Source organism: Plenodomus lingam (assembly GCF_022343315.1).
Source record: "Plenodomus lingam strain CAN1 chromosome Unknown contig_1, whole genome shotgun sequence".
Classification (NCBI taxonomy): Eukaryota; Fungi; Ascomycota; class Dothideomycetes; order Pleosporales; family Leptosphaeriaceae; genus Plenodomus; species Plenodomus lingam.
This window is the reverse complement of record NW_027093927.1, coordinates 1,190,604-1,214,805: the sequence shown is the minus strand read 5'-3', so window position 1 is coordinate 1,214,805 and position 24,202 is coordinate 1,190,604. Positions and strand designations below refer to the sequence as shown.

The 24,202-nt window shown below is 53.1% G+C and overlaps 14 protein-coding genes across 14 annotated transcripts; 5 read left to right on the top strand and 9 right to left on the bottom strand.

Annotated features, from left to right (window-relative positions):
* Positions 1-237: 237 nt before the first annotated feature.
* On the bottom strand, positions 238-2,082 carry IAQ61_000408 (uncharacterized protein; the record flags this gene model as incomplete). Its single annotated transcript, XM_003835545.2, has 1 exon — positions 238-2,082. One exon carries the CDS (start codon positions 2,080-2,082, stop codon positions 238-240), a length of 1,845 nt encoding a protein of 614 aa, XP_003835593.2.
* Positions 2,083-3,075: 993 nt separating this feature from the next.
* Positions 3,076-4,614, bottom strand: IAQ61_000407 (uncharacterized protein; the record flags this gene model as incomplete). The annotated part of the gene is made up of 1 exon (XM_003835544.2): positions 3,076-4,614. One exon carries the CDS (start codon positions 4,612-4,614, stop codon positions 3,076-3,078), a length of 1,539 nt encoding a protein of 512 aa, XP_003835592.2.
* Positions 4,615-4,946: 332 nt separating this feature from the next.
* IAQ61_000406 (uncharacterized protein) lies at positions 4,947-7,101 on the top strand. Its single transcript, XM_003835542.2, has 3 exons — positions 4,947-5,171; positions 5,230-6,353; positions 6,406-7,101. The coding sequence occupies exons 1-3, from the start codon at positions 5,024-5,026 to the stop codon at positions 6,595-6,597; spliced, it is 1,464 nt and encodes a 487-aa protein (XP_003835590.1). The 5' UTR covers positions 4,947-5,023; the 3' UTR covers positions 6,598-7,101.
* A 204-nt stretch (positions 7,102-7,305) lies between these two features.
* IAQ61_000405 (uncharacterized protein) lies at positions 7,306-8,836 on the bottom strand (the record flags this gene model as incomplete). The annotated part of the gene is made up of 5 exons (XM_003835541.1): positions 7,306-7,589; positions 7,659-7,739; positions 7,805-7,864; positions 7,916-8,541; positions 8,667-8,836. 5 exons carry the CDS (start codon positions 8,834-8,836, stop codon positions 7,306-7,308), a joined length of 1,221 nt encoding a protein of 406 aa, XP_003835589.1.
* A 586-nt stretch (positions 8,837-9,422) lies between these two features.
* On the top strand, positions 9,423-9,626 carry IAQ61_000404 (uncharacterized protein; the record flags this gene model as incomplete). Its single annotated transcript, XM_066094660.1, has 1 exon — positions 9,423-9,626. One exon carries the CDS (start codon positions 9,423-9,425, stop codon positions 9,624-9,626), a length of 204 nt encoding a protein of 67 aa, XP_065955513.1.
* Positions 9,627-10,605: 979 nt separating this feature from the next.
* On the top strand, positions 10,606-11,123 carry IAQ61_000403 (uncharacterized protein; the record flags this gene model as incomplete). The annotated part of the gene is made up of 2 exons (XM_066094659.1): positions 10,606-10,822; positions 10,927-11,123. 2 exons carry the CDS (start codon positions 10,606-10,608, stop codon positions 11,121-11,123), a joined length of 414 nt encoding a protein of 137 aa, XP_065955512.1.
* Positions 11,124-11,698: 575 nt separating this feature from the next.
* Positions 11,699-11,938, top strand: IAQ61_000402 (uncharacterized protein; the record flags this gene model as incomplete). The annotated part of the gene is made up of 1 exon (XM_066094658.1): positions 11,699-11,938. The coding sequence occupies one exon, from the start codon at positions 11,699-11,701 to the stop codon at positions 11,936-11,938; it is 240 nt and encodes a 79-aa protein (XP_065955511.1).
* Positions 11,939-12,740: 802 nt separating this feature from the next.
* On the bottom strand, positions 12,741-13,720 carry IAQ61_000401 (uncharacterized protein; the record flags this gene model as incomplete). The annotated part of the gene is made up of 2 exons (XM_003835540.1): positions 12,741-13,572; positions 13,620-13,720. The coding sequence occupies 2 exons, from the start codon at positions 13,718-13,720 to the stop codon at positions 12,741-12,743; spliced, it is 933 nt and encodes a 310-aa protein (XP_003835588.1).
* A 566-nt stretch (positions 13,721-14,286) lies between these two features.
* IAQ61_000400 (uncharacterized protein) lies at positions 14,287-14,628 on the top strand (the record flags this gene model as incomplete). Its single annotated transcript, XM_066094657.1, has 1 exon — positions 14,287-14,628. One exon carries the CDS (start codon positions 14,287-14,289, stop codon positions 14,626-14,628), a length of 342 nt encoding a protein of 113 aa, XP_065955510.1.
* A 596-nt stretch (positions 14,629-15,224) lies between these two features.
* Positions 15,225-17,126, bottom strand: IAQ61_000399 (uncharacterized protein; the record flags this gene model as incomplete). The annotated part of the gene is made up of 5 exons (XM_003835538.2): positions 15,225-15,507; positions 15,557-16,400; positions 16,468-16,551; positions 16,626-16,662; positions 17,088-17,126. The coding sequence occupies 5 exons, from the start codon at positions 17,124-17,126 to the stop codon at positions 15,225-15,227; spliced, it is 1,287 nt and encodes a 428-aa protein (XP_003835586.2).
* A 210-nt stretch (positions 17,127-17,336) lies between these two features.
* IAQ61_000398 (uncharacterized protein) lies at positions 17,337-17,876 on the bottom strand (the record flags this gene model as incomplete). The annotated part of the gene is made up of 1 exon (XM_066094656.1): positions 17,337-17,876. The coding sequence occupies one exon, from the start codon at positions 17,874-17,876 to the stop codon at positions 17,337-17,339; it is 540 nt and encodes a 179-aa protein (XP_065955509.1).
* Positions 17,877-19,032: 1,156 nt separating this feature from the next.
* IAQ61_000397 (uncharacterized protein) lies at positions 19,033-19,332 on the bottom strand (the record flags this gene model as incomplete). Its single annotated transcript, XM_066094655.1, has 2 exons — positions 19,033-19,063; positions 19,112-19,332. 2 exons carry the CDS (start codon positions 19,330-19,332, stop codon positions 19,033-19,035), a joined length of 252 nt encoding a protein of 83 aa, XP_065955508.1.
* Positions 19,333-20,865: 1,533 nt separating this feature from the next.
* IAQ61_000396 (uncharacterized protein) lies at positions 20,866-22,922 on the bottom strand (the record flags this gene model as incomplete). Its single annotated transcript, XM_066094654.1, has 6 exons — positions 20,866-20,932; positions 20,991-21,044; positions 21,269-21,334; positions 21,528-21,865; positions 22,053-22,793; positions 22,845-22,922. 6 exons carry the CDS (start codon positions 22,920-22,922, stop codon positions 20,866-20,868), a joined length of 1,344 nt encoding a protein of 447 aa, XP_065955507.1.
* Positions 22,923-23,489: 567 nt separating this feature from the next.
* IAQ61_000395 (uncharacterized protein) lies at positions 23,490-24,129 on the bottom strand (the record flags this gene model as incomplete). The annotated part of the gene is made up of 4 exons (XM_003835534.2): positions 23,490-23,609; positions 23,661-23,714; positions 23,769-23,877; positions 24,014-24,129. The coding sequence occupies 4 exons, from the start codon at positions 24,127-24,129 to the stop codon at positions 23,490-23,492; spliced, it is 399 nt and encodes a 132-aa protein (XP_003835582.1).
* Between the last annotated feature and the right edge of the window lie 73 nt (positions 24,130-24,202).

Here is a 24,202-nt window from a genome sequence, read left to right as displayed (position 1 = left end):
CGCACGTCACATCTCATCCAGACGAATCTATCATCGAACCTCAGACCTGAAAATCCGGTATAGGAAACCGCGGGCTCATCAAATATTGTCATTCACCTCTTTCTTGGTCTCTTTAAACCTATTTCATCCCATTCTCTCCTCATGGGCAATAAGTATCAACCGCTTGGTATTATGATTATCCACCCATTGAACTTTGCATTCCATTTCCTTGAATGCTACACATGCCATGTCGCCTGCTCAAGCCTTCATACTTACAATCAACCTTTTAAAAATGGACATTCTCTTCCCCTTGACGCCAACACCGCCTACCTTCTCGGCTACTCTCTCGCTCGCCTTCTCTCCCACCTTCTCGCTTATCTGTCCGCTCGCCTTCTCGGCAGCCTTCTCGGGCCTTTTTCCTTGCTCCATTGTCTCCACTCTCCTCGTTGTTCCCTTGTCTTTGATCATCTTTTCCTGCGCCTTTTCCGTAAACTCCGCATCCATTTCCCGATCCCGCACCACATTACCCAACCACTCGTCCCATTCTTGCTCATTCCACCCATCACACCTACTACTCCACTTCTCACTGACCCTGCGCTCAAAATCTTCGACTTCCCGGTTCGCACAGCGCGGGCACAGTGTATGCAGCGGTTTGAAAGTAGAGGGGCGAGGGGAATGGTAAAATATATATAGGTGGCTCGCGTAAGGGGAATAAGGGTTTGCTTTACAATTTACAGCCGTGCAGCGATGCGGCGTGTAGCGCCAGTCCCAGATATCGAATTGAACTTTTGGTCGGGTCTTGGCGGTATTTGCTTTCTCCCCTGCTGTGGGTGATTGGACCTTCGCCGTCGTCGTCGTCGCCGTCGTCGTACCGCCTACCACGCGACTCCTCAACTCCTGCAACAGTTGCGCATCGTCCGCCGCGCGCGCACTCCGGAACTGCTTCATGAAGGCCTCGAACTCGGCTGCAATCTGCGGCAACGTCTTGCGGCCTGCTGACTGGCGGAGAAACTCCCACTCGCGCTTGCAGAGCGCGCTGGCTTCTGCGAGTTCCTGGGTGGCGTGGCGGGGGCAGTAGCCGTGTAGGCGGGTGAGTGAGAAGGGGCCCTGTGGGACGTAGTACATGGAGCCTGCGTGGGCGGCGGTGTAGTGTTTTGAGCACGCGGGCCAGAGGCAGGGGATGTAGTGTTGGAGGGGGTCATATTGGCCTTGGGGGATTGCGGGATTGGGAGGCGTGGAGAGGATGGCTGGGGCGGATTGGGTAGAGTGTGTGGAGGTGTAAGAGTGCACGCGGGAGCCATGGGCGAGGGAGGGGTTAAGATTGGGGACGGAAGCGCGATTGGGGAGGGGGGCCTTGGATGTTCTTGATTCCGTGTTTGGACTTGATCGTGATGAGGGCATGGTGGATGATGGATGGAGTGTCGAGGTGCTGGTCCGTGTGTTTACAGTCTGTGTGGACAGCCGTCTGGGTCGTGTAATGAGGATACTCTGTGGACGAGGCGTAGCACGCGATATCTTTTCCTCCCTCGCCTTTTGCAGGCTCAACGCTGGACTCGACATTTCCGGCACCCTCAGATTCTGATACTGCAACGCGAGCAGCGGACTCGGAACTGTATACCTTGAATGAGCCGGCTGTGGCCGGATCAGGGACATGGGTGTTGACCGTGTTCGACATCTTGGCAGAGGCTCAGGCTCCGTAAAACGCACCGTTGGCGGCGAAGATCTCGCGTTGAGTTTGGATGCTGACGAGTTTGAGACTGTCGGATTGGAGTGTCGTGTTGGTTTTGGTCTCGATGCTGACAGCGATGATGCATGGGACGCGTTGCTGGTTGACGAACGTGCGGATGCTGATGTATCAGTGCTGCTGGTACTGCTACTGCTGCTATCACTACTGGTGCTGGTAGACTCGTGATTCGAGTATTTTAGAGCCGCAGTGGTCATGGTTGCTGGATTGTTGACAGGTGGGAGAATGTCAATGGTTGGAGAGTAGCTTGGGGGAAGTATGGACTTGATACCACGGCTGCAAGTCGAGTCTAGGGAAGCGTTTGATTGCGGGGTGCTAGGCACAATGTATTCAGCGCCTAGTTGCCTGATCTGAGACATGATGTGCCGGTGGTTTGCCCGACTAGGCAATACATGCAGGGATAAACGATGAAAGAGGAAAAGGGAATTCAAGAATAGCTAAAGGCCCTCGATCGCTTCCAAATCATGCATTCAACATCAAGAGGAAGAATTGTAGGGAATGAGACTCGACACTGGAGATGCATCAGTCGACTTTTGTTGCTAAAAATTAGAGTATTTCAGGCTTCCAGGTCGGTTTCTTAATATATCACTGTACGGAGTAGAGTATGGCCGCAGCAAACAGATTTTGAGACACGGCATATGGGGGCGGAAAGGCGTACAGCCGTACAGCCTCGACCTTGTCATTAACTACGTGTGGATTCAGCTCCAGTGACAACGGACCAGGCGCCCAAGGTGCGAGTCATTTCTTGAACACTAGCTGACGGACTACACCAATCAATTGTAACCAGCGGCCACGTTTACAGGGACAGGGCTATTGGTGAGGGTTCTGCCTGTAGCTCAGGATTTTGAATATTCAGTTTTGTCGCTGAGCCTCGAGTGCAGGTGGTGGCGCCGCATTCGCCAAAACTAGTAGCATGTTGATGGTGGCAGAATGGGGGCCAAGCTTGAGTCAGGTTGTCTTGGAGGCTAACGGAAGAAGGCGATTGGCGTAATATGGGTGCAGTGCCGACCGTGGAATCGTCATAGATGGCTGTGAAAAAAAGACTGCGCTTTCAGAAAGAGAGCCGCAGCAAGATTGAGGAACAGGAGTGTAAGTGAGCCGATTGCTCTGAAGTCTATTTGTACAACTGCACGGGCCATGTGTAGATGATAGGCTTATGCAGGGACTTCGCAAATAAGTCTAGTGCACTACCGAAAAGGCTGTCTACACAGTGTTTGCAGCCCTATATAGCACAGTCAGCACAATGGCCACTAGGCAGAAGACTATGCCACTTTTCAAAGAGCTGCAAAGATCTTGCATTGACTCACCTCCATTACCAACAATGGCTGGGTCCTGTCGCGTTAGACCCTCGATTACAACTTAGCCTTGGCTTGCTTCAGCATGGCTTCAGCAACAAGGCGTCGCTGAATTTTGCCAGTCGCAGTCTTGGGCATCATGTCCGTAAAGTAGATCTTCTTCGGCAGCTTGAATCTCGCGACACGGTCAGCAAGCCATGTCTTCAGCTCATCCGCTGTCAATTTGTGCCCCTCCTTGATGACAACAGCAAGACCAACATCTTGGCCGTACATCTCGTCCTCAATGGCAAAGCTAACAGCCTCAGATACAGCAGGATGCTGAGCAATGACGTTGTCGAGTTCAATGGGACTGATCTTCTCTCCACCCTTGTTGATCAACTCTTTGATCCTGCCAGTGATGATTACATAGCCATCCTCATCCAACTTGCCTTGGTCACCAGTACGGAAGAAGCCTTCCTTAGTGAATGAAGATTCGTTGGCTGAAGGATGGTTGAGATAGCCCTTGGTGACGTTCTCGCCACGGATACAGATCTCTCCTTCCTTGCCTTGAGCAACCTCATGACCAGCATCATCAAGAATCTTGACTTCTACTCCTTGGCCAATTCCCACACTACCCGGCTTGCGCTTGTTTGGAGGCAGAGGATTACTCGTCATTTGGTGAGCAGCCTCTGTCATTGCATAAGCCTCTAGCACTGGCGCACCAAAAGCCTTCTCGAGCTCATGGAACGTCTTTGGCGACAGAGGCGACGAACAAGACCTAATGAACCGAATCTCTGGCTTCGGCCTTGGCATAGGGCTGCGCAGTAGAATCTGGTGAATGGTAGGCACAGCCGTGTACCAGTTCGCCTTGTGTTCTTGGAAGTCTTTCCAAAAATCGGAGGCGGAGAACTTGGGTGGCACCACGACGGAGCCGCCAGAGGCTAGAGGTGCTAAAAAGCCGGCAAGCAAGCCATGTACGTGGAAAAGCGGCATGACCAGCATGGTGCGATCCCTGGGCGTAAGCTGATAGGTTTCTTGAATGTTCTTCATCGTGCGCAGGAGGTTGCGATGCGTCAGCGGTACAGCCTTGGGTCGCCCTGTAGTACCACTGGTGTGTAGAACAAGTGCGACATCATCGGCTTGGGCTACCTCCATACGCGCCGCCTTGCCTGCCAGCTTTCCAGTCTCCTTCACATCCAGCACCACCTCTTGGCCATTATAGAAACACTCAGCGATGGCTGCATTGTACTTTCGGGCTGCCCGGACAGCTGCCGCGTCCTGTGCGAAAGCACCCCTGGGTACAAGCGCAATGGCTGAGCTGAGGTCATCAATGTAGAACTCAAACTCGGACTGTTTGTATGCGGGGTTCAGTGGGGCAGCAATTGCTCTCTGCCACGATGCGGCGATGAACGAGACGATGAACTCGTACGTGTTGGGAAGCGCGATAGATACAGCTGCTTCTGCGCTGACGCCAACTTGCGCGAGCTTCTCTTGGAATGCCTTCACATCGGCGGAAAGCTTCTGATACGAAACGGACAACGGTGGATTGCCGGGAACGATGATAGCTGTCGTAGTAGAGTCCTTTGAGAAGGCGTTCTGTAGTGTAGTTGGAGACATGGCGGCTAGATTATGGGTAGGTAGGAGAGACGGGAACTCTTATCAATCAATCCATCATCAGTGCTGACATCGAACACCAGTAAACGACTTGCACATACCTTGAGAAATATACAATGCAACAAAACAAGTATTTATGGAATCAATTACTCACACCAAAGGCCAGCTGAGGTTGTATGTCTACTAAGCAAGCACTCAGACGCTTTCGGGGCCTGTAGATGACGCGACCCCTTGCGGTCCCGGCATGGGGTGAGCATGTCATGTGATATCACGTGTGCTGACTAAATAAAATATGAAGTGTGGCGCGCCAAACGCGACTTCTTACTTCTGGTCTTGTGATCAACCCCCGCAGCATCAGTAGCAGCATACATTATCTTTTGAAGGGGAACGAAAGTTCTATACCAAGCTAACGATGGCTCCGCAGACGCCGCAAGGCCTACCTAATCCATATGCTACAAGCGGCCTTCCGAATCCTTATGCTGCGGCCACGGTCGCCTCGGCCGCGCCTGTCAAGTACACTGAAGAGCAGGCCAAGGCCGAGCAGCAGAGGAAAGCACCTGGTATCTACTTACTTTGATCCAAACTATCTTCCGAACCACGACTGAAGTGCCTCCACAGCTTTCCATAACCCTCACATCATCAAGCGCCCGCAGCCGAAGAAGACTGGTCCCACCATCAAGAAGGCTACAATGCCTGCCGTGGTACCAAGCTCTGTCAAGCAGGCGCCGGCCGCGTCCACTGCTCAGCAACATGGCATTGACTGGTACCGGAGCACTGCAGATGACGATGCGGCCGTTATGGAGGAGCGAAGACAGCGCCTCTATGAGGAGAGGCAGAAGAAGAAAGAGCAGAAGAAGTTCAACAAGATGTTTGGACATTGGAATCCTCAGGCACCACACAGGCCTGAGCGATTTTCAAACCTGCGAGCCTACAGGGCCAGCGGCGGTTATCAACGCAAAAAGGAGGGCTTCAAGGCCTTTCTGCGCAGCGCTGCGGATCAATCAAGGCCTTGTGGAGCGGGTGAAACTGATGAGGAACCAAAAGCATCCGAGATGAAGGCGAAGCTATCCTTTGCTCCACCTGCTTCGTATAATGAGCCCGCAAACAAATCGCCTCAGGAACCTCCGCGCGCGTTCCCTCCACCGCCCTCGGTCGCTGAGGAATACCCGCCGCCTCCACCTCCTCTACCCTCAGCCGCTGAAGAATGCCCGCCGCCTCCGCCGCCTCCAGCTGCACCCACATCAGCTTCCATATTCCAGAATGCAACTATTTCAGCAGCGCCAGTACGCTATGCCAATGCGACCATTTCTGCGCCCCCAGTCCATTACGAGCCAAATGACGTACAAATGCACGACGTCGACAACGAACACACCGACCAGGAGCGCCCCGCCAAGCGTCCCAAGATAAGCAAAGCAGAAGCCATGATGGCGAAGATGGGCTATAAGAAGGGTCAAGGCCTTGGCAAGAACAGCGATGGTGTCATCACACACTTGGAAGTTAAGAAGCGCAAAGCGCATCCCGGCGCAAGTTCGCTTGACGATGAAGGCGGCAAGATCAAATCGCAACAGGTCTGGGATGTCAGTGGCGGTATGCGCACGCACAAGGATGAGCCTGGCAAGTTTGGAGAAGAGTCGAGCGTGGTTGTCGCTTGGGGTTGTATTGATGGGGTAGACTGGGATGCGAATGCTGAGCGCAATGATGGTGGCATAAGGCAGGACATGGGCGAGGCTTTTAGCAACAAGGTAATGCTTACACTCACTTCTGCAGTAAGTGTCAATGGCTAACCCGATTTAGTTCGGCCCTGTGGAACACATTCGGCTCGATGAAAAGAGCAAAGACGGCGCAGTCTACATTCACTTCAAGTCCGTTCTCAGCGCGCTCAACGCTGTCAATCGCTTCGACGAGGGCTTCGAGTTTCGAAACCGCAAGATTCGAGCGCAATACTATGACGAGCGCAAGTTTCACGCTGGCATCTTTGACCACTGAGTTTGGAGACTCGTTTGGTGCCTGTTTGCGTCGCAGTTCTCTTCTCCAGAGCGCTCAATTATGAATATTTCATTCCACGGCCGACTGCTTTGTTTTGCCATTTCTTTTACGACTCGTGCTCCTCGTACCCTGGCATTCTTGCTCGACATATGTGAGTCTAGCGTGATGTGATTTTGGAAGATTAGGTGTTTATCTCGCTCGACTCCATCAGGCTCTTGGTCGCTGGGATCCTGGAAGATGGATACTTGAATCTTCTTCGTCTTGTTCTCTATCTGCCTGTTTCTCTTTCCTTCTCCCTTTTATTTTTTCGCGCTGTTCTCTTCTCCTATTTTGATACATCCACGATACCACGGCACGCCATGTCGCAAAAGGGGAAAAGGTCGAATGTGGCCGCGACGGCAGCGGAGGAGAATGGACATGGAAAAGGGAAGCAAGGGAAGACATGTCGATTGAAAGCAAAGAGATGGATGTAATAGTAGTCTACTAGTGAGAATGCCGACTACATGCTTTTTTTTTTAAAAAAAAAAGTACACAACAAAAAACTCCATGGTATAATGCCCATGCGCCGTGACCATGGTATGCTCTACTAGCTTCGCTCCCCCAGTTTCCCCGCTGCTCGACTCCCAAAATATCCCTCTTATCCCTCATGACTGTCTATATCTATACAATGTGTCTCTGCGCATCCTCTCTCCCTCTCCTTTCGCCCTCTCAAGCATTCCCCGGCTTCTCATCCGTATCAATATGCCAGACGACATAATTCGGCAGTCCAAACACGCCATAGCCCGCGCGCTTTGCCATTTTCGCAAACCCCTCCGTCTCGGCCTGATTCTCAAACGCGTAGCAAGGAAAGTTGATGCCGGAGCGATGCACGTCTGCCTTGACGACAATGTTGACGCCGCCGATGCCGTCGAGGGCAATCTCGACGTCCTTGTCTGCGCGCCAGTCGCCCATTTTGGCCATGTATTTGCGGTTGGTGGGGAATTGCTTGTAGCCTGTGGGAGGGGGTTAGTTGGGGGAGTTTGGATGGTGGATTGGAGGGGGGTTGGAGGGGGAAAAAGTACCTTCAGCGAGGACGACGTCCTTTCCAAGGGAGGCAGCGAGTTTGAGGGCTTCGGGGGATTCTTGCCAGGAGTTGTAGTCGACTGTGGCGAATGTCAGTGTATCTGGTGTTGGGAAAAAGTCGCAAGAAAAGGACAAAGCAACCTACAGCGTCCCTCAATGTCAACCATTTTCCCCTTTTCCTCCTTGTACCTGTGAAACCAAATGTCTAGGTGGGAATTAGCAGACGAATCGTCCTTGACTGTTTTGATCCACTTACTGGGCACAATGATGTCCCTGTCATGCGCAATCATGTCCTCGATGATCATGGCCGGACTATCCACAATGTCCACGTCGCGCCAATACACCCAGCTATGCTCTGGCTTCAGTGCCGCACTCAGCAGGTAGTTCCGCGCTTTGCCCATTGCCTTCCGCCTTGGGCCCTGTGCTTCAAACGCATGTCTCTCCTCGACGGTCTGCGACATGGCAACACCAAAGTCCTTTTCGACAATGAGCGCAGAGTGGAACGCTATTTCCGGGTTGTTTTGAATGCGCTCGAGTTCCTTGGCTAGTGCTGCCATGGTGTCGTCCTTGGTGTCGCCGACCAAGAAGGCGAGATCAATGAGTTCGTGGGGGTATGTGAGTTGGGTGATGAGATCAAAGTGTTTGGGGAGATAGAAGGAGGCATCGCGGAGGGGTGTGAGGATCAAGATGCGCTCCTTGTTGCGCACTGCGTCGGGCGTGGACTTGATCTCGTTGAGATTGACGTGTTGAATTTCGGTTGCGTTGATTTCAATGGGCTTGTGGTGGTTGAATAGGACGGGCGTGCTGAGGTGGGCGTGCCACTCTTCGTTTTCGTTGGGCGTCATGTACATTGGGGCTTTGGAGGGACCCCAGCAGTAGAATCTGAGACGGCGAGGTCAGCGCTCGCGCTTGTCGCCCACTCAGTGCCGCGCAGAGATGGGAATGGGATACGGCATGCTTCAGCAGCCAAGGCGGCCATCCAAGCCCTGTGAAATGAAGAAACCTACCTCTGCATCTCCCCCGCCGCAGATCCCATTGATCGCCATAGCAAGAGCACGGCGGTGGACAAGGCGACGGCCAGCAAAACCCTCGGATTCCGCAGCGTCTGTAGAACCAGTCTCGAAGGCGGCCATCTCGCCCTCGCCGCCTTCCACGAGTAGGCCTTGCCGACGAGCATATTGAACTTCAAGCCAGCAGCCTCCTGCTCCTTGTCCACCTCCCCTCTAGCCTGCGACAGCCGCACCGACGCACTCCGCGCTCGCACGTTGATGTTGGCGCTATTGTTGGATTCGCGCTGGGAATGCAGCGGCGGCGACGAGCGGGCGTGGTCCTGCGATGAAGCCAGATTGGCGACTTGGTGATGATGCGCCCGCAAAAGCCCGAATGGTCAGTCAGTAGAGGTGGAAGTTTATGGGGGAAAGGACAAGGGAAGAAGGTGCGAGCGCGCGCGCGCGCGAGCAGGGCTGCAAAATGTTTCGGAAGCGACAGACGCGTATACAATGGGCGCGGAGGGGGAAACGAGCGTGAGAAGGGGAGCGGTGGATTGCGGGCTCTGTCTGTGTGTGTGTATGGCGATGGGGGTTGTTGTCAAGGGTGCAATCGGCCTCATTGAGCGGCTGTTGGAGGCAATTCGTTCGACGTGGAACAGAAACGACAGCTATGAGCAGAGCATGCCATGGACGCTAGGTAGTGGCCGAGAGAAGGCGGAGATCCACTGATGACGACGACAACGACGACGACGCCGCGGCAGGAGATTTTGGTTCATGACAAGCTGGCCACTGGACAGCTCGAGACAGGAGAGCTGTTGGACCGGTGTTGATGCCCATGCTGATGCTGATACCTGTGCTGATGCCGATGCTGATGCTACATGTCACATGTTCACTCCCTTGTTCAAGCATCCGTGGTGGTTTGCTCAAAAGCTTCTCCTATTATTGGAAAATTGCCATCACTACCTGATTGCCGGTTAGCAATGAGGTCCTCAAACCGACCATCTCTTACACCAACTACCTAGCAGCGAAACACAAACCCCCCCCCCCCGTCATTTGTGTCCAACCTCTCGACCTTGCAAGTGGCACCTCGCACGCACTTGAGCCTCGCTGTCGCACTGATGACTTGCAGCACTCGCTACTTAGCCGTGGCGCCACAAGTCGGCAAAGCAAACATTTCAAGTTCTCAAGAGTTTTTCAGTCACCATCACCATGAGTAGATGTTTGTTTACAAGGGATCATCAGCTCGGGTCCCGTTGGCCGGTTGGCCTACCTACCGATACGGTACTGCTACGCTTGCGGCCCGCCGTTAGTTCTGCACTCCCCGTCTTACCACATTCAAGCTTTTAGGGGGGGGAGGGGGGGGGATCGCCTGAAGAACATACCAACGACGAATACGAGGGACACACCTTGCCTTGCCAAATCTTTTCCGCCTGTCTTCTACCGATCAGCGTGTGCGCGTACTTACATACTACTACATGCAGCCATGGCCTGGATTCAACGTCACAAAAGAAATTGAGCTGGCACAACGCAGACCGTGCGCACGCTGGGAGAGAAGCAGCCAGCATGAGCTTTGCTGATGACATAGTGGAAAGTGGTCTGCGACTGAGACACAAGAGGAGCAATCACATGCAGCTCAGGGAATGCGGGGAGGCGGATTCTACCCAACTTCATGCTGCATATGTCCATGATCTCCTGGTCTTGTTCCATCGGAGTTGGGTAGGGACTTTTGATAGACGCTACTCGTATATCAAGTCCCTTGTACAACCTCTATGGACACGGAGTGATGGCACCAATGCGACGTTATTGGAACTCAAGACTGCTTTCCTTTCCCATCACTTGAAATACATGGGTCGCTCCATGTGATCGTGCGGAAGAGTGGTAGACTGGTAGACTCACATCACTGTCAATACTTACCTGTGCTTCTCCCCCCCCCCCCCCCCCAAAAAAAAAACTTTCAATGACCCGTAAGAATGACCTATCGCTTTGCCATCCATTAACCATCCTGTTTTGGATCCACAGTCACCATGCAGTGAACCCAGACGAGATGGATAGACGGTCTAAACTCCGGCTGCAGCCCACCATGATTACGTTGCGGGCCAGGCAGCGCGCATTTCCACTCCCAGAAACAGAGACAGGCTTTTGCGGCGGTTCTTCCTGGGATGCCAATGGGCGGGGTAGACTGTAGACTTGTACATTCATGCACGGAGCCATCAATGTATGTCTGTGTAGACTATCCCTGTCGAATTCACCCAAAGCAGACGAGAAGATGCAACTACAGTCGTCTTCTGGTTAGAGACAACCACAGTCCCACACTACAATGATTCCTTTTTACAGGAACGATTGCATTGGTCCGTGAACCTTCGCTCGAGCAACCCACCCCATTCCGCCACGGCCCATGAGCTTGATTGGATCCCGCTGGGCGGTCTCAAGTCTCCACCGAGGAGGTTTGATCAGAGTCCAAATGAGGGTGGGTAGCATTGCATAAACGCTCTTTTCATCATGAATGTCTCTGGTTCTGTGTATCCTCCTTTTAATTATGAGAAGCTGCTGTAGTCTTTATTCTGGGTAGATGATCGTCCGATATCGCCCGCTCTTACGTATGGACGTGACGCAAATGACTTCCAAAGGCCCAACCACTGCAATAGCAGTTTCCTTACTGGGAAAAGGGCGTCCTGGGGTAGGAGAGAAATCTACAGAGTCTGGACTGTGAATACCTGGCGATACCTACGAGATCCATGATTCGCCTCAACCTTCCCGTGCTGAATAGGAGTTGGCAGCCCATGCTTTGCAACACGCCATCATAGGCGGATAAGCAAAGTCGAACTCGATAAGCCTGTGTTACACACGGAGCAGAGTTAGCCTGATCCTAAATCTACCATGGTGGCGTGCGTGGGTTACAATAGGCACAACACGAGCCCAGCAATGTCTGCCATTGAGATACTTGGCGAGCCACCAAGGCTAAAGGTCGATTCCGAAGACTGATAGCGGACACGTTGTTGCTGCAAGTACCCATATATCAGCAAGATGTGCAGCTTTCTGGAGCCCAAATCATGCCCCTGCAGAGATGCTGTCAACAGGTGTCATACAGGGCAAAAGTCTCCACCAGAACTACTGTAACGAGTGGATCCAGTGAAATGGAAAGCTCCGTCCGCGTCCTAGACCAACAGGTCAGGAAGCAAGCCTGGAGCGCGCGCTCTCCAGGATGGGGGCATACAAGTTACACGAACCCAACATCGTGCGTCCAGATCAACCATGCCAATGTCTCGACCAAGCCGGGGGGACCGGGGTAGGAACGCTAATTGTGTTTTTCATACTGATGGACAGGGACTAGGATCCCATCCATAGTCTGACCGTTCCTATGTTATGCTCCCGTATACGGAGTAGAGTATGAAGTGTGTAGATAGATGTGGGCAGTGGCCTTAGCAGGTGTGAGCTACCGCCGCGCGGCTACCGTACGGTACTCGTTTGGAGCGTGCTCTGCAGCGGCTATCAGAAGCCGGCCCCGTAAGCGAGAATGGGGAGAAAAGCCGGTGTCTGTGAAGAAAGGACTGGTGGCCTACTCTAGTAGTGTCAAAGGATTCTGAGAGGGAAGACTAGTAACGCGCAATGTGGAAGAGTCACGGGGGGACAGGCAGATGGGAGGCGAAGTAATCAAATGTCAGGATTACGTCTTCGCACCTTTTCAAGCGTGGAAGCAGCAAATGTAGACTATGTGCGCTCCTACCCTAATTACCCAAATATTCATGACTTAGGAAATATCTAATACACCAGTCGTATCAATGCTCGTCAGTTACGTACATCGTGAAGCGTTTCAGTTGATGCGCAAACGTTTCCAGGGGGAAAAATGTGCAATTACAGAGAACAGAGACGAAAGGAGAGACAGACAGTATGTGTACAAGAGGAAATGACAGAAAGGCTCGAATAAGAGCAGTATGTCTACAGTGATGAACGCAAACCAAACCACCAATGCTGTGAGGAAACTTTTGTAATAAAAAATCGCTGGACAAGTGCCGACAGTAAAGCAAGCGAGGCAAAAACAGTTGCTGACGGTTCAGCACCAAGGTAGCTGAGATATGCACGAATTTTCGCTTCCTACAATACTGATCTGCATCTTTGCGAAAACGGAGACTTGAACCCGACGGCACCGCGTCGCCGACTCGCCATGTCAATCCGAGATCCATATCCACTGTCGCGGACTTTGCGGACCCAAGCGATCAACTCGTCCTTGGTTGGCTCCCGCTGTGTCAACAATCGGGCTTCCGCTTCAAGGTTGAGGTGCCATGCAGAATTGGAAGCAATCAGATCATTGGAGTCCATAATGATCTGATAGGATGACGCAAAGATATTGTCCTTGTTATAGGCAAGGGGTAGGATAGTTTCTCCGTTTTCATCCTTCGTGTCTTTAACGTCCTCAGACCGGTTGTTGCTCTTAAGAGGCTTCCATCCAGGCTTGAGATTCTTGCCTTGAGCGGCCACTTGAGGCAGATCAGGGCAGATGTCCAAACCTGCTCTCTGCAAGAGTGCCAGATAGACACTGTGGTCGTAACGGCGGCCAGCCTCTCCTTGCTCCTTGGTGAACTTGGGCAAGGTGCCTTTGGCTTCGTTCCTGAGCCTGGAGAAGTGCTTGCGGTCGGTCCGCTTTACACGAACAGCCTTGGCTGCTGGTCGAGCTATGGCCTGATCTGGGCTGCGATGTGCCGAACGCATCGCGATACGATTGATTGGCGATGTACTGTCGTATCCAGACTCAAGGAAAGAACCACTTATAGGCGATGCGGACCTGGACAGGTTGTAATCCGAACAATCAGAGGACATATAAGATGCCTCTGATGGGCGCCTTGACATTGCTACACCGCCTGGAGCAGTGTGCGATTCGAAAAAAGGCTCCCTGATAGGTGCCAATTGGAATCCCTGGTTGGTTTCACTACGCAAATCAGACAAGTCTGTGTTTTCGTCCAGAGCAAAACTTACACCTTGGAAGGATGAGCGGCAAACATGACAGACTCTAGGGTCCCCCCACATCTGCCCTGAAGGCTGAACTGGGAGGGATCAGGAAGATGGCGTTGATCCATGGTCGAAGGTAGCACGAGGAGATGGTAGATTAATGTTTGTGGAAGTGATAGGGAAGAGAGAAGGAGGAAGAGTGAATAGTGAGGAGATATGGGACGAACATTGGTGATGGAGAAGCTCTCTTATATCATAAAACTCAAGGCCATGGCTTCCTGCATCATGCATAACGGCAGCGCGGATGCGGGCATCTGAGCCAAGAAGGTCGTGGTCATTGCAACCCTTTGCGATTTGGATCAAGATGCAGACCCGCTAGTGCATTGCTAGCGTACCGTTGGATGAAGACGAGATCTCATGGTACGATTCGAGATGGACTAGCGCTGCTAAACATGTGTGCAACGTGTGGTGGAGAGCAGTCTTTTCGATGGACTCCCTTGCCTGCATACGTTCGAAACACCTACGACGGTGAGGCAGACCATACCGCTGGCCTGGATCCCCTGGCAATCTTGACGCCGTTCTCGCGCCTGCCAGCCATAGAATGCAAGGAATCATAGCGGTGTAGAGTCTTGGGCCTCGCTTGCATCAACGGCGACAATCTATTGAACGAAGACAGCCTGACAACTTGTAGTCAATGTCGAACAACATCCGCAGCTACAGAACGTGCCGCAGTAGCGCTCCTGTCACATTTCGAGCGTGTTTCAATGTATGCCATCTGCATTCGGTTTCTGAGGCTGACTCTGAACGCTGTATTCGAACGCGAGGTATCATTTGTGGCTCAGTCTTCTTCGGCCTGAAAGACGATATTTTCCGATACGACCGCAGTCCTGGTCGACGGTCAAAACGCTGCATGATCCTTGAAGAGCAGATCTGGGATCAGCACCTCTCTGAATTGGGGTCATGTCAACCGGGGGTTGTGGGCGTTGAAGACAAGGCGGCTGTCGAGCCGTGGACGAGGTTAGAGCTTGCAGCGTGAAGGTGACACAAGCAATCGATTTGGCAAGCGCTCGGCAGCAGAAGACACTAACATGACTTCCGACTTCCCCGCCTCGAGCAAAACGATGAGAGCAAAGAGAACTTGTATGCAATCATTTGAACGTCGAGTCCTGTGGTGGCGAAGTGACGAAGAGCAGTCGTCGCACACAAAGGCGATTAGCACGGCTGTCGGGTCCAGTAGGAACATGCGGCTCAAGGTCCGAAATAGCAAATCGATAATTCAACTTTACTTTGAATGCATGGAAAAAAAGAGAGGGAAACGAGCTTCCCGTACGTAGGTGTTAACACATGCAATTGTCCCAAACGCATCGATCCTTTCTGCCATTCTACAAAACAAACTCGCAGCGCAGGCTACAGTGTACTGGGGATTACTTATCGGGTGCGACCTTTTCATAGCCAGATAATACATACAGGATGGTGCATGCTAGTTGCTGATTCATCCCCAATCTCCTCAGTCCTCAGAATGCCAACTCAAAACGTCAGCGCTTGTTCGCTTGATGCCATACGCCATCAAAGAAAGCCAGATCATGGAAGTAGTCTATCAATTATGGTGAAACGCCAGCGTGGTTAACTTTTTTAGATGAGCAAGACAGCGGCCAAGGCAGCAAGGCCGAGAGCTCCGTTGACAGCGCTGGAAGAAGCAGCACCGGTCTGTCCGTTGCCGCTGTTGCTACCGCTCTGGTCAGTGGGCCTGTGGCCCTCCTGGCCAGGGTCCTCAACCTTGCCACGGCAGAAGTATCCGCCACGGATCAGCTTCTTGTCCTTGAGAGGCTTGTAGAAAGCGCAGGCAGCGGTCACGTTGTCAGTAGACTGGAGGTTGAAAGCTCCCGCGACATCATTGAGCTTGGGGGTTTCGACTCTGTGTGTTGTTAGTGGACGATGACTACTTGTCATGGGAGAAGACGTACTTGGACATGTTGCCACTCATATCGAAAGCACCACCAATGCTCTCCAAGCCGGGGAAACCATCAATGGTCTGGAGCGCAGAGTTGTTGGCGATTTGGAGGTTACCCTGAATCTTGGTCAAGAGCGGGAAGGTAAGGTTGGAGAGCTTGTCGTTGGCGACAAAAGCAAGAGCCTGGCCAACAGAGGTCAGGTTAGGAGCAGAGAAAGACTCGAAGCCGTTGTTGTAGAGACCAAGGGAGCCGTTCAGCGTCTGGAGGGAGGGCAGATCAACAGATCCGCAGAAACGGAAAGTCAGGTTGCTAGCCCAGATCAAGTTTGGCAATTGAACCTTGACGTTCTCGTTGTTGTCAGCCAGCGTCAGCGAGGTGGAGACGTTTCCGAGCTGCATGGCGATTTCGTCAATGTAGCCGTTGTTGGCGATGAAGACCGTGTCCACCTCCTGGATGTTGATGCCCTTGAGCGAGCGGAGACCGGTGTTCTGGATGTCGACCTTCTCAGCCTCCTCCACCTCGGCGGTAAATCCGATAGTCTGGAGGTTGGGGAGGGCGTTCCACTTGATCGAGTCGATCATCTTGAGCTTGGGGAAGTCGACAGCGCGCAGGGCGGTCAGTCCGTCCAAGTGCATCTCGCCGTCGAGCGTCTCGAGGTCGCCGGCACTGAGGCGCTTCATGTTGGGGTTGTCGATAGCGACGAGGTTGCCCGTCAGCTTCTTGACACCGCTGATGACAATGTCATCGGTCGTGGCCGTAGCCACGGCAATGGATCCGGAGAAGGTGGTGCAGGTGGCGATAGCGGTTGCATCGGCGGCGTTCTCGAGGGTGGTGGTGGCGGAGACACTGCACGCGGCTGTTGGGGGTTGTTAGCAATTTCTCATCGTGCGAGCGGCTCCGAAGAGCTGTGGGTGGCGACGTACCATAGGCACCGCTGGCCGCAGCCAGGGCTGGGACGACGAACTTGAGCATCGACGGCATGTTGTGAAGTGGAGGCAGACTGCTAACTGCAAGCAATGGATGTCAGCAAACGCGTGCGGGCAGGCAATGGAGAAGCCAGGGAGGTGCTTGTGGTACCAACCTGGGATATTAAGACTGCTCGCTCCGGATGGTGCAGGCTAAGGTGCTGGTGCTGTTGATGGCGGTGGTGTTGGTGGTGGTACTGGTTGGAAAGATGCTTGAAACGAGGGAAAGAATCAAAGACAGAAAGCACACAGTATTAAAAGGAGTAGTTCCCAGGAGCGCGTGAAGAGAGCACGACCGTCAGTTAACGAGGGTGGATTGAAGACGGAGACGGGAGAGGAAGGGAAAGGGCAGGGCGGGCGCGGCTTGCAGAAAAGGAGAAGAGAAGGGCAGAGTGCCAGTGCCAGGCTGGGCGGCGCTAGTCTGCTAGCGGGACTAGGGGCAGATCACATGACATAGTAGTTGACCTCCATCCACACTAATGCCATGCCTAGCAACAACTCAGGAGGAGCAAGACATACTCCTAAACATGACCTAGGTAGTCGGACGTACTATTATCTAGAGTGGTCCTCATACCAACCTGCTGGCCGTCTGGGCCCCAGCAGCTAGAAACGCCCATGATGGGTGGATGGCTGCATGGCTGGCTGGCTGGCGGGCTGGCGGGCTGGCTGGCGGGCTGGGTGGATGGATGGATGCTCGGTGCATGCATGCATGGGGGATACTGGTACATGATGAGATTCATGAGAGCATGGCTGATTCCTGTTGAGGCACGCGAAACAAGCCAAATTGCCAATCGCCTTGGTGTGTCCCATCATCATCATCATCATCATCATCCTCTGGGCTCCAAGCAGAACCGAACGTTTATTTTCCCATCTTTCATGACTGGAGAGGCCGATGTGCTTTTTTGCCTTGTTCTGATTCTCCTTCTTCTTTTTCTGTTACTGCTGCTGTTGTTTTCTTCTGTTGTGTCACTGCTCCCTACTCTCTCGCCCTCTCGCTCTCCTCTCCACTCCCATTCCCCCCTCTCCTGCTGCTTCCACACACGATACCCGACAAACACGGGCTTTCCGTTCGGCGGACGTGTCAGGTGGTTTGACAGGCCAGCGCATCTTGGAACATGGAGCGCATCCGAATCGGCGTTTCTAGACACCGTGACATGCTTCCACGTCCTCTCGTCGGCTTCGTATGTCTTGATTACGCCCGCCCAGCACAATTCCCAATTCCCGCCCAAGATCACATGCGTCGTGCGTGGGAGAGCTAGCCATGTCTCCTGAGTCTTGGAATTCCTGTTTCCATCGCCGAGCCGGGTAGGTACTGTAAATTTAGCATGTGCAGCCATGCTTTTCTTGGAACCCTCAACGTTCACCATCGGCTGTAGCTCCCCTCCCTAGCCCGTGCCGCACGCCACAGTGCTGTACTAGGAGCACTAAGCATACGCCATCCGCCCTGGCCAAACTCGCTTTATCGAAGGCTCGCCATGTCGAGGCTCGAGCAGACTGGCGACGAGTCGCTTGCTTGCTCGTGCTCAGACGCTCGGCCAACGCTCACTCCGGCTCCCGGGAATGGAGAATGCCAGTAGATCACGTACCACGATAGTATGTCATGCACATGCCGACCTACTACGAAAACATGGCATAATACCTGTGAAGCAAGAAGACTCGTTTTGCGACAAATAACAAGGCTGCGATGCGGGTGCTGAAACCCTCCAAAAGCAGCCCAGCACACCACTCATGCGGCGAGAATGGAGAGAGAGAGGATTGCGCGTCCCCTTCCATCCCTGCAACCTGCAACACGCTCGTTCCATAATTGGGTGGCTGCTGCCCTTCTGGGTAAGCGAGCCGGACATTGAGCTATCCCACCAAAATCCTCTTCATCAAGCACAAGCTCCTCCTCTCCCCCCCCCCCAATCCGCACCACCCTTCAACTCTAGGTACGCCATAAAGGACTCTGTCGAGGTCAATCGCTCGCAAATTTGTCTGTCCACCGCATCAGCCTTTTCTCTCCTTTTGTTGCCTTCTCCTTCTGCCCCTTTCCGGCCGCACCCGGTGTCATCATCCAATTTCAAATCCCCTTACGAGGCCTGCTGGGTAGGTAAACATCCGGTCGAATGACAGGGTTCGCTTATCGGTCCTCAAAGCTCGCCCTATACTAGGAGTAGCCAAAAGAGCTTCTTCACCTACTGGTACATTTGCCAAGCGCCTTTTTCCATCTTCTATATTCTTAGCTCATCTCCCGCCATCCAAGCTCAGATTCTTGATGGATACGGTCGCCTTTTCTATTGTATCGCACACCCTGCATAGGCCATACACCAGATGCTCCATTGTCTGCCATCGCTTGCGCACCTTCTATAATGCACCTCTGCATAACATCAACACAAACATCTTCAACGTCTCAGACACCTTGCAATGTCTCGTGATGCTCACAAAGCCCGACATGGCAAGGTGCACTCACTTGCATAGGCTTTCCTCGTACGATGAAGACGTGTTGAGAGTCACGACATCACAAAGCGATTTGTTGGCGACTGCTCACCAAAGATAATGGCGCATGGCCAGGTTCCTGTCACAAATCAGATATCTCCAAGGCCGGTGGTCATGAACGCCTCACCGTGGTTTGAATTGGGAACTGCACACACATACTACAACGCTACGGTGTCGATGAAAAGCCGCACTAGCGCCTCTTGACTGTATCTGGTCTGGCTCCATATTTGCATTCCTCACGGGACTGTCCTCCGTCGACGTTACATTGCCTGCTTCTTGACCATTTGAAGCGGGTGCAAAAGTGATGCCCACGCCATTCTCGATTTGCCCGAGACCATAGCACTTCATCGAAGCTGTCGCTGCTAAGTTATTCCAACTGAACCATAGGAAGAATAGCAGGGGATTTTACTTGTGCGACCATGATCATCGAAGCTCGGCACATCTTCTGCGAGGTCGATTTTGTCAGGCGCTGCATTCCGTTTCCAAATGCACGTCATATCGTGTTGTACCACATCAGTCGTAGGTTCAACATCCTCCCGTCCATGTAATCCATTATCTTTTTAGTGCACGTAATCCATCTGGCGTTGAGGGCGCTCCTCTTCCCGGACCCGCGACTTCACGGCTGCAAGTGCTGGGACACTTTGCAATATGTCGTAACACAATGGTATCCATACTCCACGTACGGTGTTTTTTTTATCCTGGATCGTCTCCACTCTGATGCGGCGATTATCTCTCAGCCAGTCATCTCAGCGCTCGATCCTTGCTGTGGAGATACATGGTTGCGATCTCCGACAGGCCGCTCCCCTCGACGGCTATCGAAGTCTCCTCAGACCTGACGGGTCCCTACGTGTGCTCCGTCTGCTATCTCTGCTCACATCGAAAGCAAGTTTAGATCGCCTTGGAGGCAGCCGGATTTTTACCGTGTCACCAACTGTCAACTTTAATTGACCTGCAAGAATTACGACATCGTTCCACCCAAATGGCTGCGGACCTTTCTCCCTGGTTGTGAACAGAGGTGACACGGCACCTTACTGGTTTATCCACGATCAGTAGTCTGTACACAAAACGGAGTCAAAGTGAGGAGTGTAGTGCTCGGCCTTGCCTGGCGAAATCAGCGGTGCACTGCATCTCGGTGTTGACACACGTTCGCAGCATTGGAAGATAGCTCCTCCTCAAGTCAATTGACTCGTGGGGCGCCTGATCACACGAGCAAAGGCGAGGAATGTGCACGCACATGCGACCCCAATCGATGAGCATGTTCTGGAACTAGGCGCCGTTACTGTATGACATATGCATCCATCTCAACGTCTATCATCACAAAGCTGGATCCGACCTCAAGCGCGCATCAGTACCCTATGCAATATGCAAAGAGTACGTATGGTGGCGCTTGCCATCCGTCATAACCGCATGTACATCGCAAGGATAATCCGTACTGACCCCGGAGGTAGAGTGGCGATATTTGCATTGACATGTCTTGGCCCACTCCTGCGGACTCTCGCCGTCAGGAGCTATCGTTAGTGGGGCTTTTCGTTGCTCGCACTGCATATACGGGGAAGCGCCTAAAGCGTGTACGGAAAGCTCGACTTGTGCCTGTACTATCTACGGCCTGGTCATGACCAAATTCGTCCTGTCTACGACCAACTCGCTGCACTCGCTCGGGTGCGGTACGGTGCGGTATTGTTAGAAAGCGCAACAAGGGTCACAACGTACTACTGTAACCCTACTACTCTTCAACTAGTCACACCCACACACCCTCGTCCACACAATCACTCAAACACACCGCTAGAGTCCACAATCCATGGGCATCCTACAGCCACCTCGATCCTCTATATGCGTCTCCAAAGCGATCTTAATCCTAATACTTCTCGTACGCCATCCACCTCACGACTTTTGCATCACACTAACGTCAACATCTGCAATGCGCCACATATACCACATGAAGAGGCTCCTAAAACATGCTTAGCTTTGGTAACACAGTAACAAAGGGACGGCCCAGATGCACGCACCTGTAAGGTGAAAATTTGGAGGCTATGTCCAGCATCTCCTGCTCAGACATGTATCTGTATGGTACAAGGGGAGAAGGTCAGCGCTGCATGCACGATCGAGCTAGGTTTGAACTCCTTTCGGAGCGGTCGTGTGCCCGTGGAGCGGGTGGGAGAGTTCCGGCGGTGAGTGAATGGTGGGAATGGGTGGTTGTGGTGGTGGTGATGATGATGATGATGGTGGTGGTGGTGGTGATTGTATTGGAATGGGTCGAGGGGTGAGGTGGTACGGGGAGACATACTTCCATTTCCCACCCTTGGACTTTAGTTTGTTTACGTCGCGGCCCATGTAGACTGCCATGCCTCGCCTGTTTGTTTATCCGTTAGCCCCTGATCCAGTCTGTCCGCTCTCCCTTCCCAGCGCCAGAATGAGCGCCTTGCCTCGTCTCAGTATCATAGTGTGCAATCCCATGTACACAAAAACCTCATCATGGAAGCAGAAATAAATCCCACACCCTGAAAGTCGCAGAAACATTCAAAAAAAAAACCCAGAAAACTTACTGCACGCCCAAATCCCCCGTACTAAACACGTCCATCCGCTTCAACCCAAAACACGCAAACATTTCCACACTCCACCGACCCAGCCCCCTCACCGCCACCAGCCGCTCCACGAGCTCCTCATCGCTGGCGCCCACGAGCATCGCGGCGCTTAGCTCCCCCGAGGCGAATTTCCCAGCCAGGCCGTGGATGTATTCGGCTTTGCGCTGGGAGAGGCCTGCGGTGCGGAGGGTGGGGAGGTCGAGGGCGAGGACTTGGGAGGGGGAGGGGAAGGAGGGGTGTGTGGTTGGGAAGAGGGAGGTGAATTTTTGGCGGATCGAGGTTGCGGCCTGGCCGGAGACCTGGGAGGGTGGGGTGGTGTTAGTCTGGGGGTGGTGGTGTGTGCTAGGTTTTGTTGTTGTAGGTATGCTTTACAAGATGATGGTGGTGTTTATAACGTGCGAGTCAATGTAAATGTATATCTGCCACAGATACACTTTGACCACTGATGTGAAAACTAATGATTCGAACTTCCCCGAATATACATACCTGCTGTCCTATAATCCCCTTACTCAACTCCGTAAACGGATCAATCACCTCTTTCAACCCCTCGGGGCTAAACATCTCGCACCGATGCTTTTCCACCAGCACCCGCAGCCGCTCGTCCGTCCTGATCAGATGCGCCTCTGCGTCTTTCAGCAGCTGCTGCACATTTGTGCTTGCGGCCGGGAGCGCGCCGACATCAGGGGGAACGACTTCCCTGGCCTTGCGGCGTTTGGTGGGGGAGGTGTCGTCGGACTTGATGGGGGAACTGCGGTATGCGACGACATGGGAGCCATTGGGGGTGGAGAGTGTGGCGTTGGTGACGTGTGGTTCTGCGGGGCGGGTTGAAGTGGGAAGCGTGGTGAGGGCGGGGTCTGGACGGAGGAGGGTCGCGCCTGATGGGGTGAGTGTGAAGGGTGGTGGTGGTTTGGTGGGGGATCCATTTGTAGCTTTTGTTTTGCGTTTTTTGGGTAAAGGTGTTGTTGGAGGGTCTGGAATAGTGGATGTACTGCTGGGTAGGGTTTCGTTTAATGGTTCACTGGTTTGAGTTTGTGGTACTTGGGGTGGTGATGAAGGGAGTAGCTTTGCCTTGCGCTTCTTGGGTGGCGCAACGGGTTTGTCGGCTTGTTTATACTTTGCAGCTACGTTTTTAGATTCTGGATCCGAAGGAGATGGCTTGGTGGTACTTGCCACTCTCGCTGAGCGCCTGAGAGACATGTCGTGGTGTGTGAAAGGAGGTCGTAAGGTCTGACGTCACGGTCAGTACAATGGGCAGTGTCTAGGATGAGCACGACATACGACACGGGTCCAGTTATTGACGATGAGTCTAGTGATTCGAAGCATAAACGTCTGGTTATTTGATCGTGCATGAGCCATGGAGGCTGGACGCGAGACGCGGGGAACCTGAATTGGGCCGGACGCCTGTGCACGTGAATGCGCGGTCCGGATATAGCGTCCAGGTTCTGGATCTTGACAGTCTGCGACATTAGTCGTCACAATGCTTCATCTTCACATGTCAAAGTGACGGTAATCCTTGCGAGTGAAGACCATATTTCTTGATCTAGTGCTCAAGTTCAATGCCAAAGTGGTTTGACCTGGTTGCAGTTCAGAGGTATTGTGTGGAGTTTCAGAGATGAAGAGCAGTTGCTGTGGACATTATTGCACTCTCGCACTCTCAGCTTGGAAATGCTCAGTCTGCTCCGTTACCAAATGTCGTCAATGCTTCTGACCAACATCCAAACGAAACCTAGAAGTGAGAGAATAGGAATTGCATCGCGAGGATAGTTGAGAGGATGCGAACTAAAGACAAGGATGCCAAGGATTTTCTTCAATGGACATGGCTCTTATATGAGAGATGTTGGTGGTATACAATCTATTGCACATTGGTCAGACTCGCTCCTTGGGCTCCAAAAACCGTCCCATGATTCCCACTATGTACATCGTCTAGTGACCCTTCGGGACTGCGTTCTTGGCCCTCTTGGATACGATCATCGACTCGAGATCCTCGCGCTCAGCCATCTCGGCCTCGATGACTTTGATGTGGCTCGAGAGGTATGGAGAGTCCTGTTGGGCCATTAGCTGGTCGGGTTGGGCAATCAAGGGCGCTGTTCTCACCTCATCTGGCTTGGTCCACTCCTCCTTGGGCAGAAGCTGATGGGACATGGAGAGCTGTGTGGTGTTAGTCATGTCTAGGCAGTGTCCTCGCTGGGCTGTCTGTAGTACCTGGATGGCGCGGCGCAGGCGGAAGACACGGTCATAGGCTTCCTGGGGTCCGAGACGGTTCAGGGCAATCTGCACAACGCTGTTCTCCTCCGGGAGCAAGTCATCGGCTCTGCAAGGTACATCCTGTCAGCCCATCCATTCATAACAGCCATGGCCGTCCCTCCCCTCTGTATCCTCCCAGAATTCCCACAGTAAAGCAATTGATGCGACGTCGAGGGGTTGGGGAGGGATCGAGGGCAGCGTACTTCAGACCGAGCTGCCTGTATCCGGCAGCATTTGCGTACCACTTGGCGAGGGGGGCGACCCATTTCTGGAGCCATGGGCGCTTGGCGATGTAGGGGGCGATGGAAGGCGCAGACATGGTTGCAGGTGGTGGGCGGCGGTGCGCGGTGGACAAAAGGGGGGATGCAGTCGGCAATGGCAGGTTTTGGGCG

Bases quoted from the DNA above. Each gene is read 5' to 3' on its own strand.
- IAQ61_000406 (XM_003835542.2), top strand. From the start codon at position 5,024: ATGGCTCCGCAGACGCCGCAAGGCCTACCTAATCCATATGCTACAAGC. The intron at 5,172-5,229 runs GTATCTACTTAC...GTGCCTCCACAG, and splicing joins GCAGCAGAGGAAAGCACCTG to CTTTCCATAACCCTCACATC. The intron at 6,354-6,405 runs GTAATGCTTACA...AACCCGATTTAG, and splicing joins GCGAGGCTTTTAGCAACAAG to TTCGGCCCTGTGGAACACAT.